Source organism: Lycium barbarum, chromosome 2, assembly GCF_019175385.1.
Source record: "Lycium barbarum isolate Lr01 chromosome 2, ASM1917538v2, whole genome shotgun sequence".
Classification (NCBI taxonomy): domain Eukaryota; kingdom Viridiplantae; phylum Streptophyta; class Magnoliopsida; order Solanales; family Solanaceae; genus Lycium; species Lycium barbarum.
The window spans coordinates 7,656,152-7,674,605 of NC_083338.1; the positions used below are offsets into that span (position 1 = coordinate 7,656,152).

Genomic DNA, 18,454 nt, shown 5'->3' on the forward strand with positions numbered 1-18,454 from the left:
ACAATATGATGATTACTTTCTGCAGTTCCGATATTTTGCATATATATATTTGGGAGATGTGATGAACACAAGCACAAATTGAAATCCTCTAACACATTTGGGGTAGGTTTTGAACTGACACTTCTTAAACTACCAATTATGACAGAACTATCAATAGCTCAATGATTACATGCCTTATGGGAAATATACGCTATGACGATTTCAAGAATGAGTAGATGATTTCTTTCAAGTAGCTATTTGTAGTTTCTTTAGATATAATGTCACCACTATTTTATTTTTATAGATGAGTCAGACATCTTCTATGATCTATTGCAAGTGTTGTTTTCTTCGGTTTTATGTTATTTGGGCCTTCTGCTATGACGAATTCATGAAATATTCACATGTCAGACTTCAGAGAGAAATATATGAGAAGAAATTCATGTATCCCGAGCAGAAGCACCTTATGTCCAGCCTTTTGTACACAAACCCAATTGATTTCGAAGGATTCAACGTCAGTCGTCAAAGAGATACTGTATTAATCGTCAGGTGCTCTTTCCATTTCTAACATCTTATGAGATTACAATTAAATTGATTTGAGAGGAAATAAAAAGATGTGCATGTTATGGAGAGTGATGGTGAATAAGAGCGTTTTTGATGTCTTGGTTACTTAATATCTTACTCTTTGGTACAATGTAATTCATCCATCTATTTCTGATTTGGTTTTCTTACATGTTTTTCCCAAATATTGGTCTTCTATAATCACTTTGGCTCTTTGAAGTTTCTAACTTGGTTTATCCCGTTTGTGGGCTTTGTGTTGATATCTTTATGGTTTTCCTGCTTCTTTCACTTTATGCTCACCATACCTACAAAAAAGAAAAGAGTCCTGGTAAAACCATGTGCCCAAGCCCTTTGAGTGAGAACTGATAAACAAAAAGTGGACTTTGGTTGCAGAGATTAAAAAATTTGAGGGAGAATTCTGATCTAAGTATATATATATATATATATATATATATATTTTTGTTTTAATAGGTGATTGGAAAAGTTGTGAAGCATGATGGGATTATTACCTATTTATAGTCCTTCTGGCACCAAGTTGAGGTAAATTATTTAGGGGCTCCCCCCCCCCCCCCCCCCCCCCCCGCCGCTTGCAAAAACTGACTTTGCGAAAATCGTGGTCGAGTTGTTGGAGAAGTTATTTGACATGTTTTTGCCAAAAAAGAAAAAAACCTGATGTTAAAAATATTTTCAACTTGGTTTCTAGTCATCAATTGCAATAAATGCTCCAATTCATGTGGAGTTAAACATTAGCAAGATAGGTGAATTCTATATATGTATATTTTCATGTGTTCCTCTCAATGAAGTTGAACTAATTTAAATCCAAGAATGGACTTTAACATGGAATGTATGATGCAACTCAGTCAAGCATATGGTATTACTCATGAATTTTTGATTTCTTGGATATAAATGTTCCTGAATTTGTGACAATTTCATACGATTCAAATTGTCGGGGGGTGTTGTGTCATACTAACAGAAGTAGTTGTACAATCTACAAGACATGTTTAATTGTTTCCACTTGACTCAATCCTTGCAGTCTTGCTGGATCTCATCGTTTCCATTTTTAATTACATTTTCTCCTTCTCTTAACTGTTACAATTGAACTTTAATTTCTTAGGTATGTTCTTCTTTTAGAGCCTTTAATAATTGATTCTACTGCTAACTACGAAATACTAAACAACAAAGAGCTTATTGTACTTAACCATTGTAAATTTGCTAGAGGATTTTATGTAACGACCCATTTGGTCGTTTATCACTTTTGGTCTCATTTTCGCTAAAATACACTTTCATATTTTTAAAAGGTATTTTTGACTTGCGGAGTGGGTGGCACGGCGATTTAATTAATGGGTAATTCTTGAAATATATTTATTTAATGTGTGTGAATAGCTACTTATAGGAATATGAGTTGCACGCATATAAGGCAAAATTTAGTAAATAGATTATTTGACGGAGTATGTAAATTTTTTTAAAAGTACTCAAAGTGGCCAAGTGAATAAGTGAAGTGGATCAATATTGTAATAAGCTATTGAGCCAGGCCCACCTTATATATCTTTCGTGCTAGTGCCGTAGGGGTTATATTTAATCCTCAAATTAGTATGTGACCTGAAAAAAAAAAAAGTGTAGGGCAGTTCACATTAACTACAAACTGTGGGCAATATTGACAGGGAACGTCGTGGCCGAAAGTTAGTGCAGATTTTAATCTTTCAGAGGCTCCACGCAAAGGGAAGACATTGGTTTGATTGTTCGTGGCACCTGCTCGGCATTGAGGTAGGTTACGGTCTACTTTAGTTAGACTCTGATTAGAGAATCGTATGTAGTTGTAGAAAGTGACGGGGATAGCATGATAGGCCTTCGGGCATGAAGTGGAGGTGAATTCCAATTAGGTTGGTTTTGTCAGCTGTTATGTGGGCTTGTCGCCAAATGTGTTATTTCCGTGATTATCACTTGTTTGTATCTCCGTCACCTACTAGTTCACTCATCACATGAAAAGGAGTGGTAATATTGATAATTGAACAGTGGACAGTAATATGACTCGTACTTGTTGATTTATATTGGTGATATTGTTGAGACTGATATTATGCATGGCATGCTTTCCATATTATTGTTGTGATGATTGGTGAGGTGAGTGATTGAGAGACTCCGAGGTCTTTGCCGGAGAAGGAGAGTGACAGAGAGACTCCGAGGTCTTTGCCAGAGATGGAGAGTGACAGAGGCTCTCCGAGGTCTTTGCCGGAGATTGAGAGTGATTGATAGCCTCCGAGGTTTCTGCCGGAGAGCACGAGTGGTACATGGACTTTGCGGGTCCCCCATGGGTCATGGCTTGAGGCACTGCCCTTAGCATGTGTGTACGAGAGTGGAGTGAGAGAGGTGACTATTGCATTGCATTGCATTCATCCACTCATATATTTGACTGATCATCTAGTGAACTATATCTGTCTTGGTTGATTTCATGATTCCTTTACACTTTACTTGTATATTAGATGTGACCATACCTGTTTGCTCTATGTGCTACTTGTTAGTTTCCACTTCTTCATGCGCTATCTAATCATTGTCGGCCTATGATGCTTACCGGTACTAGTGTTGTACTGATACTACTCCTGCTGCACTTTGTTGAGTGCAGAGTACGATCCAGGCTCCAGTTCTACACCCCGTGGCTGATACGCGAGGGTGACATTTTTCAGTCATTCAGGGTGAGCTACTTGGTCACCCGTGGCCCCTGAAGGACCTCCTCTATTTATTTCTGTTTTTGTATTCGACAGACAATATGTAGCCTTCGGGTATTTTCAGACTTCTATTCCGTACTATGTTAGCGCTCTTGTACCCTTTGACCAGATTTTGGGATTGTCGTGACATTCCTAGTTATGATAAGTATTTAAGACTTGATAATTTATTCTTATTTAATTTTCCGCTTATTTAACTTGTTATCAGTAATGCGGTTCGCCTACTCGGAGGGATAGTGTAGGTGCCACCACGACTCGCGAATTGGGTCGTGACATTTTAAGATATATTTGTAATTTTTTATTCTGTCAGCTTTAGATTTCTTTACTTTTCATCTCATCGTCATATTATTTGATTAGAGTAAAATTTTAGGGAAAAAAGATTTTTTATTTGTGAAATAAATATTTCAAGATATACAATGTATTCGTTAACAAGTGCAATAGGCAATTCATGTATTAAAATTATGCTCAGACATGCGCTCAAGATTATTTTACCAAATTTAAGACCTACTTCAACAACATTTATCTTTTTATCCAAGTATGCTAATGAAAAAAAAAAACACAATTCATCTAAGCTCTACTTCTAATTAAATTATTATATTTATAATTTAATGAAATTATTAGTATTGTTTATAACCGCGTGAAGCGCGGGCTACTTGACTAGTTTTAAATGTAAAACATGATCCATAAGATTATATTTTATAAAAAAAGACCAATAAGTTGGTACTCCTGATTTTCAGGAGGCTGTGTTTCGAGTGTTGGGGTACTTTGACATTTTTGCTCATTCGGGCATGATTCCAGTTGCTCCGGATGGCTCGCAGACTAGAGTGGGAGGTCATACTCCCGATGCTACGGTTGCTCCAGGATTTCAGACATCGAGGGTATTGCCGGCAGCAGCAGTGGATCCCCGTATTGATACTACTCCAGCGCCTGATTTTGCTCTAAGGCCTATGGATGGGCCAGTGTTGACCAGTGAGGAGCGAAAATTATTCGAGGGGTTTACCAAAATGTCTCCTCTTTGGTTCTATGGTACTCCTAGGGAGGATGCGTATGAGTTTATCGTTAGCTGCCATGAGATGCTTCATAAGCTGGGTGTAGTGGAGTCTCACAGGTCGATTATGTTTCTTTCCAGTTAGTTGGGGATGCCAAGCAGTGGTGGAGATCGTACATGGAGTGTCAACCAGTTGGCTTGCCACCTTTGACCTGGGCCCAGTTCTACCAGGTGTTTCTGCAGAAATATGTCCCTCGTACTCTGAGAGACAACAGGAAGGATGAGTTTTCGTCATTGGAGCAACGGGGTAGGATGAGTTTTCGTCATTGGAGCAACGGGGTAGGTCGGTTGCGGAGTATGAGACCAAATTTCTCGCTTTGTCCCGTTATGCGACGGCATTACTTCCCACAGAGGCTGAGAGAGTGAGGAGATTCGTGAAGGGTTTGGACCTTCCGCTTCGGCTGGCGACCTTACCGTTGGAGGCTTCTGGGGCCTCATTTCAGTCAGTAGTAGAGCATGCTAGAAGGGTTGAGTCAGAGATGGGTCGGGCACATAGTGGGGGTGGCGACAAGAAAGCTCGTAGATTTGATAGTCTCAGAGGTCCTATTAGAGGTGGGGGACACCATGACAGGGTTCGTCATCATCCCTACAACGCCCCATCCAGTCATCACTACAGGCTTTAGTAGGTGGTTCTTCAGGTGATAGCGGGCATAATTCTGAGCAGACTTCCCGAGGTTCTTACTCTCGACCTTCAGACCGCAGAGGGTATTCTGGTTCTTCTATGACAGTTCAGCAGCCTATGGCCAGAGGAGCATGTTTTGAGTGTGGTGAGACAGGGCATTTCGCGAGAGAGTGTCCTAGATCCAGGCAGGGTTCTAGGGTTCAGACATCTAGGCCTCCAGCACTGCCAGCTAGAGGAGGAAGATATTCTAGTAGAGGGGGTTCGCAATTGGGCAGGGGTGGCCATCAGCCTAGCAGAGGTGGTCATCAGTCTGGTAGGGGCAGCGCTCAGTCAGTGAGAGGAGGATCTTAGGCAGTCCATGGTGGTCGTGAAGGCACACAGTCCGAGGGTGGACGTGCCCATTTCTATGCTTTTCCGGGTAGACCAGAGGCCGAGGCCTCTGATGCGGTTATCACAGGTATTATTTCGGTTTGCCACCGATCAGCTTCTATCTTATTTGATCCAGGTTCTACTTTCTCTTATGTATCCACCTATTTCTCTACGGGTCTGGATATGCTTGATGTACCTATTCGTGTCTCTACTCCTATCGGAGATTCTGTGATAGTAGATCGGGTTTATAAGTCTTGTGTGGTCACGTTTATGGGGTATGATACTTGGGTAGACTTGGTTATTTTGAATATGGTGGACTTTGATATTATTTTGGGCATGGACTGGTTATCTCCTTATCATGCTATTTTAGACTGTCATGCCAAGACAGTCACGTTGGCCATGCCAGGTATTCCACGGTTAGAGTGGAAGGGTACTCCTAGTCCAGCACCTAAGAAGATCATATCATTTCTTCGGGCAAATAAATTAGTGGATAAGGGATGTTTAGCATATTTGGCTCATATTCGGGATACTAGTGTGGATACTCCTTCCGTAGAGTCAGTGCCAGTTGTTTGTGAGTTCTCAGAGGTTTTTCCTACAGATTTGCCTGGTATGCCGCCTGATCGAGATATTGACTTTTGCATTGACTTAGAGCCAGGCACCCGGCCTATTTCTATTCCACCTTATCGGATGGCTCCGGCAGAGTTAAGAGAGTTGAAGGAGCAGTTGCAAGACTTGTTGAGCAAAGGATTTATTAGACCCAATATTTCTCCTTGGGGTGCTCCCGTTCTGTTCGTGAAGAAAAAAGATGGTACCATGCGGATGTGTATCGATTACCGGCAATTGAACAAGGTTACAATCAGAAATAAGTACCCAATACCCCGCATTGATGACTTATTTGACCAGCATCAGGGGGCATCGATCTTTTCTAAGATTGATTTAAGGTTAGGCTATCATCAATTGAAGATTCGAGCGAAGGATGTTCCGAAGACCGCTTTCAAGACCCGTTATGGTCATTATGAGTTCTTGGTGATGCCTTTCGGGCCTACTAATGCCCCTGCAGCCTTCATGGAGTTGATGAATGGGATCTTCAAGCCTTACTTGGATTCGTTCGTGATCGTGTTTATTGATGATATCTTGGTGTACTCTCGGAGTAAGGAAGATCATGAGAAGCATCTGAGGATCATGCTTGGCCTGTTGAAGGAGAAGAAATTGTATGCCATGTTTTCCAAGTGTGAGTTCTGGCTCAGTTCCGTGGCATTTTTGGGACATGTTGTGTCCAAGGACGGGATCATGGTTGATCCTAAGAAGATCGAGGCGGTTAGAGATTGGACCAGGCTTACTTCGGTGACTGAGATTCGGAGCTTCGTGGTCTTTGCGAGTTATTATCGCCGATTTGTGAAGGGGTTTTCATCTATTGCTTCCCATTTGACTAGGTTGACTCAGAAGAATGTGCCTTTCCAGTGGTCCGATGAGTGTGAAGAGAGCTTTCAAAAGCTCAAGGGATTAATGACTTCAGCCCCGATTTTGGCTTTACCAGTGGAGGGAAAGGACTTTACTGTTTATTGTGATGCTTCACGCATTGGCTTGGGATGTGTGTTGATGCAAGAGGGTAAGGTGATCGCGTATGCTTCGAGACAGTTGAAGGTTCACGAGAAGAACTACCCCACTCATGACTTGGAGTTGGCTGCAGTAGTCTTTGCTTTGAAGATTTGGAGGCATTACTTGTATAGAGTTCATTATGAGGTCTTCACAGATCATCGTAGCCTTCAGTATGTGTTTAGTCAGAGAGATTTGAACTCGAGGCAGCGTAGATGGATGGAGTTGCTCAAGGATTATGATATTACTATCCTTTATCATTCGGGAAAAGCTAATGTGGTAACTGATGCGTTGAGCCGAAAGGCAGTGAGTATGGGAAGCTTGGCACGTTTGATTGTGGGAGAGCGTCCGTTAGCTATGGAGGTTCAGTGTTTGGCTAATAGTATGGTGAGGCTCGATATTTCAGAACCTGGTAAGGTTCTAGCTTGTGTGGAGGCGAGGTCGTCTCTTTTAGAGCAGATTAGGGCCCAGCAGTTTGAGGATGTGAAATTGTGCAAGATTCGGGATAAAGTGCTAAGTGGAGAAGCCAAAGAGGCTATTCTTGATGATGAGGGTGTTTTGAGGATTAAGGGGCGCATTTGCGTTCCCAGAGTTGATGATTTGATTCCGTTGATCTTGAAAGAGGCTCATAGTTCCAGATACTCCATTCATCCAGGAGCAACAAGGATGTATCGTGACTTGAGGCAACACTATTGGTGGAGTAGAATGAAGAGAGACATTGTGGAGTTTGTTGCTCAGTGTTCGAATTGCCAACAGGTTAAGTATGAGCACCAGAGACCAGGTGGTGTGCTTTAGAGGATGCCCATTCCCGAATGGAAATGGGAAAGGATTGCTATGGATTTCGTGGTTGGTCTTCCGAAGACTTTGGGCAAGTTTGATTCGATTTGGGTTATTGTGGATAGGTTGACTAAATCTGCACACTTCATTCCGGTTCAGACTACTTATAACGCGGAGAAGTTGGCCAGGATCTACATCTGAGAGATAGTGCGATTGCATGGGGTTCCTATTTCTATCATTTCCGACAGAGGCACTCAGTTTACTTCCCATTTCTGGAGGACTTTGCAGAAGGAATTGGGAACTCAGTTAGATCTTAGCACCGCGTTCCACCCGCAGACAGATGGTCAGTCCGAGAGGACTATTCAGGTGCTTGAGGATATGTTGAGGGCTTGTGTTATTGATTTTGGTGGTCATTGGGACAAATTCTTACCCTTGGCAAAGTTTGCGTACAACAATAGCTACCATTCCAGTATTGATATGGCGCCATTCGAGGCTTTATATGGTAGGAGGTGTCGTTCTCCTATTTGGTGGTTTGATGCTTTTGAGGTTCGACCTTGGGGTACAGATTTGCTGAGGGAGTCTTTGGACAAGGTGAAGCTTATTCAGGAAAAGCTTCTGGCAGCTCAGAGTAGGCAGAAGGAGTATGCTGACCGGAAGGTTCGTGATATGGAGTTCATGGTTGGTGAGCAGGTCTTATTAAAGGTTTCACCCATGAAGGGTGTGATGCGATTTGGGAAGAAGGGCAAGTTGAGCCCGAGGTTTATTGGCCCTTTTGAGATTCTTCGTCGTGTTGGCTAGGTGGCTTATGAGTTGGCTTTGCCACTAGGTTTGGTAGGTGTTCATCCGATATTCCATGTTTCCATGCTGAAGAAGTACCATTCAGACGGGTCTTATATCATTCAGTGGGATTCGGTACTACTAGATCAGAATCTATCCTTCGAGGAAGAGCCAGGAGCAATCCTAGATAGGCAAGTGAGAAAGTTAAGGTCCAAGGATATTGCTTCGGTCAAGGTGCAGTGGAAGCACCGTCCGGTTGAGGAGGCTACTTGAGAGACTGAGGCGGATATGCGGAGTAGATATCCTCACTTGTTCGACAGATCAGGTACCTCATTTTCTCCACCTTTTTCCTTGTCGCTCGAGGACGAGCGATTGTTTGATTGGTATCTGATGTAACGACCCATTTGGTCGTTTAGCACTTTTGGTCTCATTTTCGCTAAAATACACTTTCATATTTTTAAAAGGTATTTTTGACTTGCGGAGTGGGTGGCACGGCGATTTAATTAATGGGTAATTCTTGAAATATATTTATTTAATGTGTGTGAATAACTACTTATAGGAATATGAGTTGCACACATATAAGGCATAATTTAGTAAATAGATTATTTGACGGAGTATGTAAATTTTTTTAAAAGTACTCAAAGTGGCCAAGTGAATAAGTCAAGTGCATCAATATTGTAATAAGCTATTGGGCGAGGCCCACCTTATATTTCTTTCGTGCGAGTGCCTTAGGGGTTATATTTAATCCTCAAATTAGTATGTGACCTGAAAAAAAAAAGTGTAGGGCAGTTCACATTAGCACTACAAACTGTGGGCAATATTGACAGGGAACGTCGTGGCCGAAAGTTAGTGCAAATTTTAATCGTTCAGAGGCTCCACGCAAAGGGAAGACATTGGTTTGATTATTCGTGGCACCTGCTCGGCATTGAAGTAGGTTACGGTCTACTTTAGTTAGACTCTGATTAGAGAATCGTATGTAGTTGTAGAAAGTGACGGGGATAGCATGATAGGCCTTCGGGCATGAAGTAGAGGTGAATTCCAATTAGGTTAGTTTTGTCAGCTGTTATGTGGGCTTGTCGCCAAATGTGTTATTTTCATGATTATCACTTGTTTGTATCTCCGTCACCTACTAGTTCACTCATCACATGAAAAGGAATGGTAATATTGATAATTGAACAGTGGACAGTAATATGACTTGTACTTGTTGATTTATATTGGTGATATTGTTGAGACTGATATTATGCATGGCATGCTTTCCATATTATTGTTGTGATGATTGGTGAGGTGAGTGATTGAGAGACTCCGAGGTCTTTGCCGGAGATGGAGGGTGACAGAGAGACTCCGGGGTCTTTGCCGGAGATGGAGAGTGACAGAGAGACTCAGAGGTCTTTGCCGGATATTGAGAGTGATTGACAGCCTCCGAGGTTTCTGCCGGAGAGCACGAGTGGTACATGGACTTCGCAGGTCCCCCATGGGTCATGGCTTGAGGCACTGCCCTTAACATGTGTGTACGAGAGTGGAGTGAGAGAGGTGACTATTGCATTGCATTGCATTCATCCACTCATATATTTGACTGATCATCTAGTGAACTATATCTGTCTTGGTTGATTTCATGATTCCTTTACACTTTACTTGTCTATTAGATGTGACCATACCTGTTTGCTCTATGTGCTACTTGTTAGTTTCCACTTCTTCATGCGCTATCTAATCATTGTCGGCCTATGATGCTTACCGGTACTAGTGTTGTACTGATACTACTCTTGCTGCACTTTTGTTGAGTGCAAAGTACGATCCAGGCTCCAGTTCTACACCTCGTGGCTGATACGCGAGGTTGACATTTTTCAGTCATTCAGGGTGAGCTACTTGGTCACGTGTGGCCCTTGAAGGACCTCCTCTATTTATTTCTGTTTTTGTATTCGACAAACAATATGTAGCCTTCGGGTATTTTCAGACTTCTATTCCGTACTATGTTAGCGCTCTTGTACCCTTTGACCAGATTTTGGGATTGTCGTGACATTCCTAGTTATGATAAGTATTTAAGACTTGATAATTTATTCTTATTTAATTTTCCGCTTATTTAACTTGTTATCAGTAATGCGGTTCGCCTACTCGGAGGGATAGTATAGGTGCCACCACGACTCGCGAATTGGGCCGTAACATTTTAAGATATATTTGTAATTTTTTATTCTGTCAGTTTTAGATTTCTTTACTCTTCATCTCATCTTCATATTATTTGATTAGAGTAAAATTTTAGGGAAAAAAGATTTTTTATTTGTGAAATAAATATTTCAAGATATACAATGTATTCGATAACAAGTGCAATAGGCAATTCATGTATTAAAGTTATGCTCAGACATGCGCTCAAGATTATTTTACATTTATCTTTTTATCCAAGTATGCTAATGAAAAAAAAAACACAATTCATCTAAGCTCTACTTCTAATTAAATTATTATATTTATAATTTAATGAAATTATTAGTATTGTTTATAACCGCGCGAAGCGCGGGCTACTTACTAGTTTTAAATGTAAAACATGATCCATAAGATTATATTTTATAAAAAAAGACCAATAAGTTGGTAAATATTTTTAACAATTACTCTCACCAGCCATTTACCAACCTCATTAACTTCCTCTAATCTTTGTTTATGTCTACCATTTGGGAGGATTATGTTAAAGAGTAGTTACATTACCATTCATGTTAAATTTTAATTTTTGTTGAACTAAAGTTTGATCAATTGATGTTGTATTTTTTTAGAAAGGCATTCTAGTAGCGTATTAATTTTGTTATGAACTATGACTTGTTCATTTGGTAAGATTGTTCAAGAATTGAGAATGTTTTGATAATTTTCACAACTTGTGGATTTTTATGTCTATAAGAGAAAATACAACTTAAGATATGCAAATTACATGTCCAAACATGGTTTCAAACCATGATTTGAAATCATGGTTTCAAACCATGTCCAAACGGCTCCTTAGGTTGATGAGCCATGAGTACCATTGGATGTAATCTTTGAGAAAATGTTCATATAAACACATGAATTCAAGAGCTTCTTATCACTCAAATCCAACTGCGCCCATCAGCCAACAGTGAGTCAAGCAGAGGCGGATGTAGCCTTATAGCATCAAATTCATCTGAGCTCAGTATATGTAATGCAGAGTATAAATTAATATATAAAAATCTACTACATTTACTTAAATAGTAGGTCTAAGTCCATAATTTTAAAAATCTATCTATAAGATAAAGTTAGGCATAGACAATCTTATGTGATACCTCTTTATGGCTTCCATTGGCATTTATCTTTTTTCTCCTTTTTTTTTTTTTTTTTGAATTTTTCTTGCATTTTTATGCATAATCTACTAACTAAATGACTTTAAAAAGCCTGACAAAATAAATGTTGCACTAAGTTTTGCACTTAAATCTCTTGAGTACAAAAAAAAAAAAATCAATATGGTGAGTACATTTTACTATTTGTTTATGAATTTTACTTTGTTAGTTTCTCTTTTATCCTCTTCTAAACAAGTATGAACTAAAATTATGTTCATTGAATTGAATTTTGTAGAAAGACAACCAGTATTGCTATGGGATCATGCATAACCCAACTAGGAATCTATATATAATATAAAGCTAGGCATAGACAAGGTGATGTGGCACCTCTCTATGGCCTCCATTGATATTTATCTTTTTTCTCCTTTTTTTGAATTTTTTTATACATAATCTACTACCAAATTGGCTTAGAAAAGCCTCACAAAATAAATGTTGAAGCCCACGTATCAGAAATCACGTCAAATCTTAATGCTAATTAATTTTGTTTGCATTAAGCAGCTCCCTAATAAATGAGGAAGTCAAAAGACACAGTTTCACAAATATAGAAAAGACGCTATTAATTCTGGTCAAGGGATAATACATAAGAAAAGGAAAAGACACCAGTTCAAAAGATTTAATTGACATTGTTTCAAAATTTTAATTAAGGAAAGAGAAATGACACCGTTTCAAAATTGTAATCTTAAAACCAAAAGAAACGTAATAAACATCTTTAACTGTTCAGTATAAAGAGGAGTAATTCCATTGCATGTGCAGATTTGCTTCTGCTCCGATGACTATTAGTTATTTATCCAATAGAATGTAACAATTAAGTTCACCAAAAATTTGATACAAGAGCTTCTGATGTTAAGGAGATTGAGAAAAGATATAACATTATGACACGGGATTCCTGTTGAAGCTCCCACTAGAGAAATTGCCATCAACTGATCTCAATCGCTTTGATTTCTACTTATTTCGCATAATAAGGTAATAACATGTGTTTCCTGTTAGTTTTTTTCTCTCTTCTTATTTTATTTCCTTTTGGTCCTCTTTTTTCTTTTTATCACTTTCTTATATGGTTATTAAGGTACATAGAGAAAAAGAAAGCAGTTGGGAAACAAAATAATAATCTATTGATTGCTTGATCATTAGAATTGTAGTGTTGGGTAGAAGACTTTTGATTGCTTCAGTAACTGTTCACCGTATGTTTTTCATTTCTTCTCTGCTTTTGATCATTAGAATGGGGAGATCATTTAATTAGGAGATGTAATTAAAGTGGGCAAATTCGGAACTTGTGTTGCCACTTTTTTTTTTCTCTTTATGTGATATATTTCTTCATGCTTTCTTTTATTTGAAATGAAGCTTTTGAAAAACTAAAATTATATTATCGAATTTTAGAAATCTAATATTACTATTGGAAATGAAAATCTTCTTTTATATCTTTTTTTAAGGAAAATATAATAATAAAATTACAATTCATCTAGCCTTTATTCTCATATAATATTTTACAATTGCAATTTCAACGATATTTGCAATTCTTTTTTGCATATACATGAAAAGTTTTATCTTATTTGTTTTTACAAAACTAATGCACCGCGCGAAGCGCGGATATATTTCCTAGTTATAATATAACGGTAAGTTATGCTCTTTGCCTCTTTCTTACGATAGCAACTTATTGTGCTTCAATTCTAAAATGTTTGGAATCGGATTTATGAATGCTCACTATGCTATTTCATGTAAATCATCTAAAGAATTGTCTTAATGCTTCTATTAAAGGTAAAAAAAAATTGATGATCCTATATTATTATTAACGATTTCCTATTATTTGCTCCAACAACCAACTATATGTCTATCTTTTACTTTATTTTATCTTATATTATTCCTAAACTCGAATGGATTGTTTGTTGAAGTTAAACTTCTACCTCAAACTGAAAAGGAAAAATAGTAATTTAAATTAGTAAAATATCACACGTGGTACCTGAAAGTTTTTATTTCCTTCCTTTCTAAAAAAACTATATAAAAATTTCATTTTGTAGTTTTTATTTCTTCCTTCCCGTAAAAGTTACATATAAGAAATATAATTTGTAAATTCACTCATTGAATATGTCTTTTGCGTAGACAATTTCACTAGTATGTAACAAATTCAATACAAGAATGAACTCATCTAATTTGAATTATCAATCTGCATCTGTTGTAAACTATTTAAAGAGCAGGCATGAGCAGGTGAGCCCATTTTAGAAGAATAGTAGGCTCTCTGATAATTCTCCATTTTATAAGTGGGACCCTGCAATAATATAAACCTCTGATGAGGAATTAAATGCATAAAATTGCCATTTGACCCCTTATCACGGCTTTCAAAATTCCAATAAATGACTTATAGTCCCACAAATTATTAATGCGATAATCATTTTGGAATTCATAAATATAAAGAGCTACCAATAAGTTTCAGAATTTGGAGCTTTAATTTGGGCATCAAAACTGCATAGTATCTATGGATCCAAAGGCTAAAGACATGTTTTTCAAAATGTCTCAAGTCAAAGAAATTCACTATAGTCTCTCTCTCTCTCTCTCTCTCTCTCTCTCTCTCTCTCTATATATATATATATATATATATATATATATATATATATATATATATCATCATCATCATCATCATCATATTATATTAAAAGTGAAAAGATTCTAAGTCCAAAGTTGGATTACGAAAATGTCCATTAAAAATTAATGGACCATTTTACCCTACACAAAATTTCCTTCTACTAATGAATAATTAAAGCTCCAATGAAAAACCGGGTAAGTGGAAACAATTGTTTTATCTTCCATTCATTATGGTAGGCGGTTGTTGTGCAAATGTTTTAAAATTTTAAAATTTCTCCGTTTCATATTTCTTTCATTTATTTGATCTTTTGAGCTTCCACCGTTAAAATTCTATATTCATGTATAGTCTTTTAATATTCTTTTTTATACTTTATAAAAGTAGAGTCAAGTCATGGCCCACATGTCCATTAGCTCGTCATTTACCAAATGACTTTAGACTAATTCTGCAGAAATCTCCCAACTTTAAGAGTGGGTACAATGGAAACACCCTTTTAATTCGTTGGTATACTTCCATGGACAGTGAGACATTGACTTATTGACTTCCAAGTCGTTCTAATTCTACCCGTATTTGACAAGTTGGAAATAAATTCCATTGACTCACAAGTCTTATTATAATGATTCTCTGCAGTATAAAACTCTGTCCTGCACAAGTTCTTCACAAACCAAAACCATCAACTGAATTCTTTTAGCCATGATGATGGTTCCCAGAATATTTTCTTTCCTTCAGTTTTTCACTCTCTTATATCTCTTCATAGTTACTTCTGCTTCCACTGAGGAAGCAACTGCTCTCGTCAAATGGAAAGCAACTCTCCTAAACCAGAATCATTCCTTATTGGCTTCTTGGACATTAAGTACTGATGCATGCAGGAATTGGTATGGAGTTAAATGCTTAAATGGTAGGGTAAACATGTTGAATATTACAAATGCTAGTGTCATTGGCACACTATGATTTTCCATTTTCATCAATCCCTTTTCTTGAATTTGTTGATCTTAGCATGAACCAACTCTCTGGTACCATCCCACCAGAAATTGGAAAGCTCACTAATCTTGTCTATCTTGACTTGTCGGTGAGCAATCTTTTTAGTGGCTCAATTCCAATTACTCTAGGTGACTTAACTGAGCTCAAAATTCCGTACCTTTATTCTAACTAACTTTCTGGCCCCATTCTTAATGAGATGGGGAATTTGAAAAACCTCACTGAGCTGGATTTATCAGATAATCAACTTACTGGTTCAATTCCAATTACTCTAGGTGACTTAACTGAGCTCAAAATTCTGTACCTTTATTCTAACCAACTTTCTGGCCCCATTCCTAATGAGATGGGGAATTTGAAAAACCTCACTGAGCTAGATTTATCAGATAATCAACTTACTGGTTCAATTCCAATTACCTTAGGTGACTTAACTGATCTCAAAATTCTGTACCTTTATTCTAACCAACTTTCTGGTCTCATTCCTAGTGAGTTGGGTAATTTTAAAAACCTCACCAAGTTGGAGTTATCCGAAAATCAACTTAGTGGTTCAATTCCAATTATTCTAGGTGATTAAGTGAGCTCAAAATTCTGAAACTTTTCTCTAACCAACTTTCTGGTCTCATTCCTAGTGAGTTGGGGAATTTCAAAAACCTCACGAAGCTGGCATTAGACGAAAATCAACTTTCAGGCCATTTGCCAGACCAGCATTGCCAAAGGTGGGAAACTTGAGAAATTCACGGTGGCTAGCAACAAGCTAACAGGTCCAATACCAAGTAGCTTGAGGAAGTGCTCTAGTTTCAAAAGGGTTCGCTTTAATAACAACAGTTTCACTGGGAATTTATCTGAAGTTTTTGGCATCTATCCAGAGCTTTAGTTCATTGATTTGAGTGACAATGATTTTCATGGGGAACTCGACAACAATTGGAGGGAATGCAAGAATTTGACTAATCTGCGAGTAGCCAGAAATAACATTAGTGGTAGCATACCACCAGAGATTAGAAATGTCAAAGGGCTTCTTGGACTTGATCTTTCATCGAATCATTTGATTAGGTAGATTCCTAAGGAAATTGGAGATTTAACCTCTCTGGTTAAGTTTTTTGTGCAAAACAACAATATTTCTGGCAATATACCCGGGGAACTTGTGTCACTGACAAAATTAGAGTCCCTTGATCTATCAGGTAATAGATTGAATGGGTCGATCCCAATTGTTTTAGGAGATTATGTGCACTTGATTTTTTTGAACCTGAGCAACAACAAATTTGGGGAGAAAATTCCAATGGAGATAGGGAGGATAACTCAGCTTAATGCACTTGATTTGAGCCATAATCATCTTGTTGGAGAAATACCCCCTTATCTAGCCAATTTGAAGAGCTTGGTAAGCTTAAATTTTTCCCACAATGGCCTCTCTGGCCACATTCCTGAAGAACTTGAAAGTTTGACTGGTTTGCTAGATGTCGTGTTGTCATACAATGAGTTGGAAGGTCCAATCCCTAATAATAAAGCTTTTATCAATGCCTCCTTGGAGGGCAATAAAGGTCTTTGCGGCAATGTAACAGGACTCCAGCCTTGCGAAAGGCCATCTTCTGTGGTGAAGAAGCAGTCAGTGGCGAAGAGACATAAACTCATCCTCATCACTGTACTTCCTATTATGGGAGCACTAGTACTACTCTGTGCTTTCATTGGTGTTCTCTTTATGTGTGATAAAAGAAGGAAAGTTAGAGACCTTGAAAGACGTGATGATGGTTGGATTTCGATATCCATGTTAGATGGAAAGGCATTGTACAGAGATATCTTAAACGCCACAGAGGAGTTTGATGCTACATTTTGCATCGGGCAAGGAGGGCATGGAAGCGTTTACAAGGTAAACCTTCCGTCATTAAGGAATATAGCTGTGAAGAGACTTCATTCTTCATTTGAGAATACACATCCCAAAAGCTTTATGAATGAAGTAAGGGCATTGATTGGGATTAAGCACCGGAACATCGTGAACCTCTACGGCTATTGTTCGAATGCACAAAACTCGTTGTTGGTTTACGAGTATGTGGAGAAGGGGAGTTTGTCTAGTATTTTGAGCAATGAAGTTGAGTCCAAGAAATTGGATTGGCTTAAAAGGGTGAATATCATCAAAGTTGTTGCTTATGCTTTATCTTACTTGCACCAGGATTGTTCACCATCGATTGTTCATCGAGACATATCAAGCAGTAACGTTTTGCTTGATTCTGAGTATGAAGCTCGTGTTTCAGATTTTGGCATAGCTAAGCTTCTCAAGCCAGACTCATCCAATTGCACTACACTTGCAGGCACGTATGGCTATGTTGCACCTGGTAAGGTCTAACTTTATTTATTATCCTTGTTTTGAAACTTCATGAACTATAGCCAAACACACTCTACATTTTTTTTTTATCTCATTTACACGTTTAAATTGTTATAACTTTTGGAAATTGTATTGTTTCAGAGCTTGCATATACAATGAGCGTTACACAAATGTGTGATGTCTATAGCTTTTATCATCTTTAATAGGTTATCATCAATGAATCCACGTCCACCTACTCATGTAAGGCGAGCTATATAATCCCTGATATGTGAGGTGTCTTTGTATGAAAATGAATAAACTTTGAAACCAAGTGGTTGTGAAGTAATTTATTTTGATGATAGTATGATACGTTCCATGCCAAAATTATTACTGGGACTAGTATTGTTGTACTGTCAGGGTGCTTATCTAGTTTATTGTATTGAGTGTATAATGTAGAAGGTAATTTTTCCTTATGCTAAAAACTAATGAAAACAAGCTTCATGTTTGCTAAGTATTGATGTCATAGTGGGATTTCCTTGCATAATTCTTATAGCTCATGAAATATCTCAAACCCAAATACTTTAAGATATGATTAACACTGCAATGCTTGCCAAAAATGATAGTATATATTTTAAAGATGAAAGTACAGAGGATAATATATGAAACTAACATCTCAATAAACATGTATGCAGAGATGCCTCTTGTAAAATACTGGAGATATTTCACGTGAGTTAATAGATAAACTAATTTCTTTGAGTTTCGTCTGCACTTCCTAAATAAGTTTACAATCAGAGTTTTGCTAACTTGTATTCCTCTGGGAGCAAGGAAATATCAGAACAGGGGAA

At 38.1% G+C, this 18,454-nt stretch overlaps 1 protein-coding gene and 1 non-coding gene across 2 annotated transcripts; both read left to right on the forward strand.

Moving 5' to 3' along the window:
• The first annotated feature begins 348 nt into the window (after positions 1-348).
• On the forward strand, positions 349-436 carry LOC132629643 (small nucleolar RNA R64/Z200 family). Its single transcript, XR_009578403.1, has one exon. It is a non-coding gene; the product is annotated as a small nucleolar RNA R64/Z200 family (small nucleolar RNA).
• Positions 437-16,041: 15,605 nt separating this feature from the next.
• On the forward strand, positions 16,042-18,073 carry LOC132629282 (MDIS1-interacting receptor like kinase 2-like). Its single transcript, XM_060344985.1, has one exon. The coding sequence runs from the start codon at positions 16,593-16,595 to the stop codon at positions 17,649-17,651; it is 1,059 nt and encodes a 352-aa protein (XP_060200968.1). The 5' UTR covers positions 16,042-16,592; the 3' UTR covers positions 17,652-18,073.
• Positions 18,074-18,454: the final 381 nt, after the last annotated feature.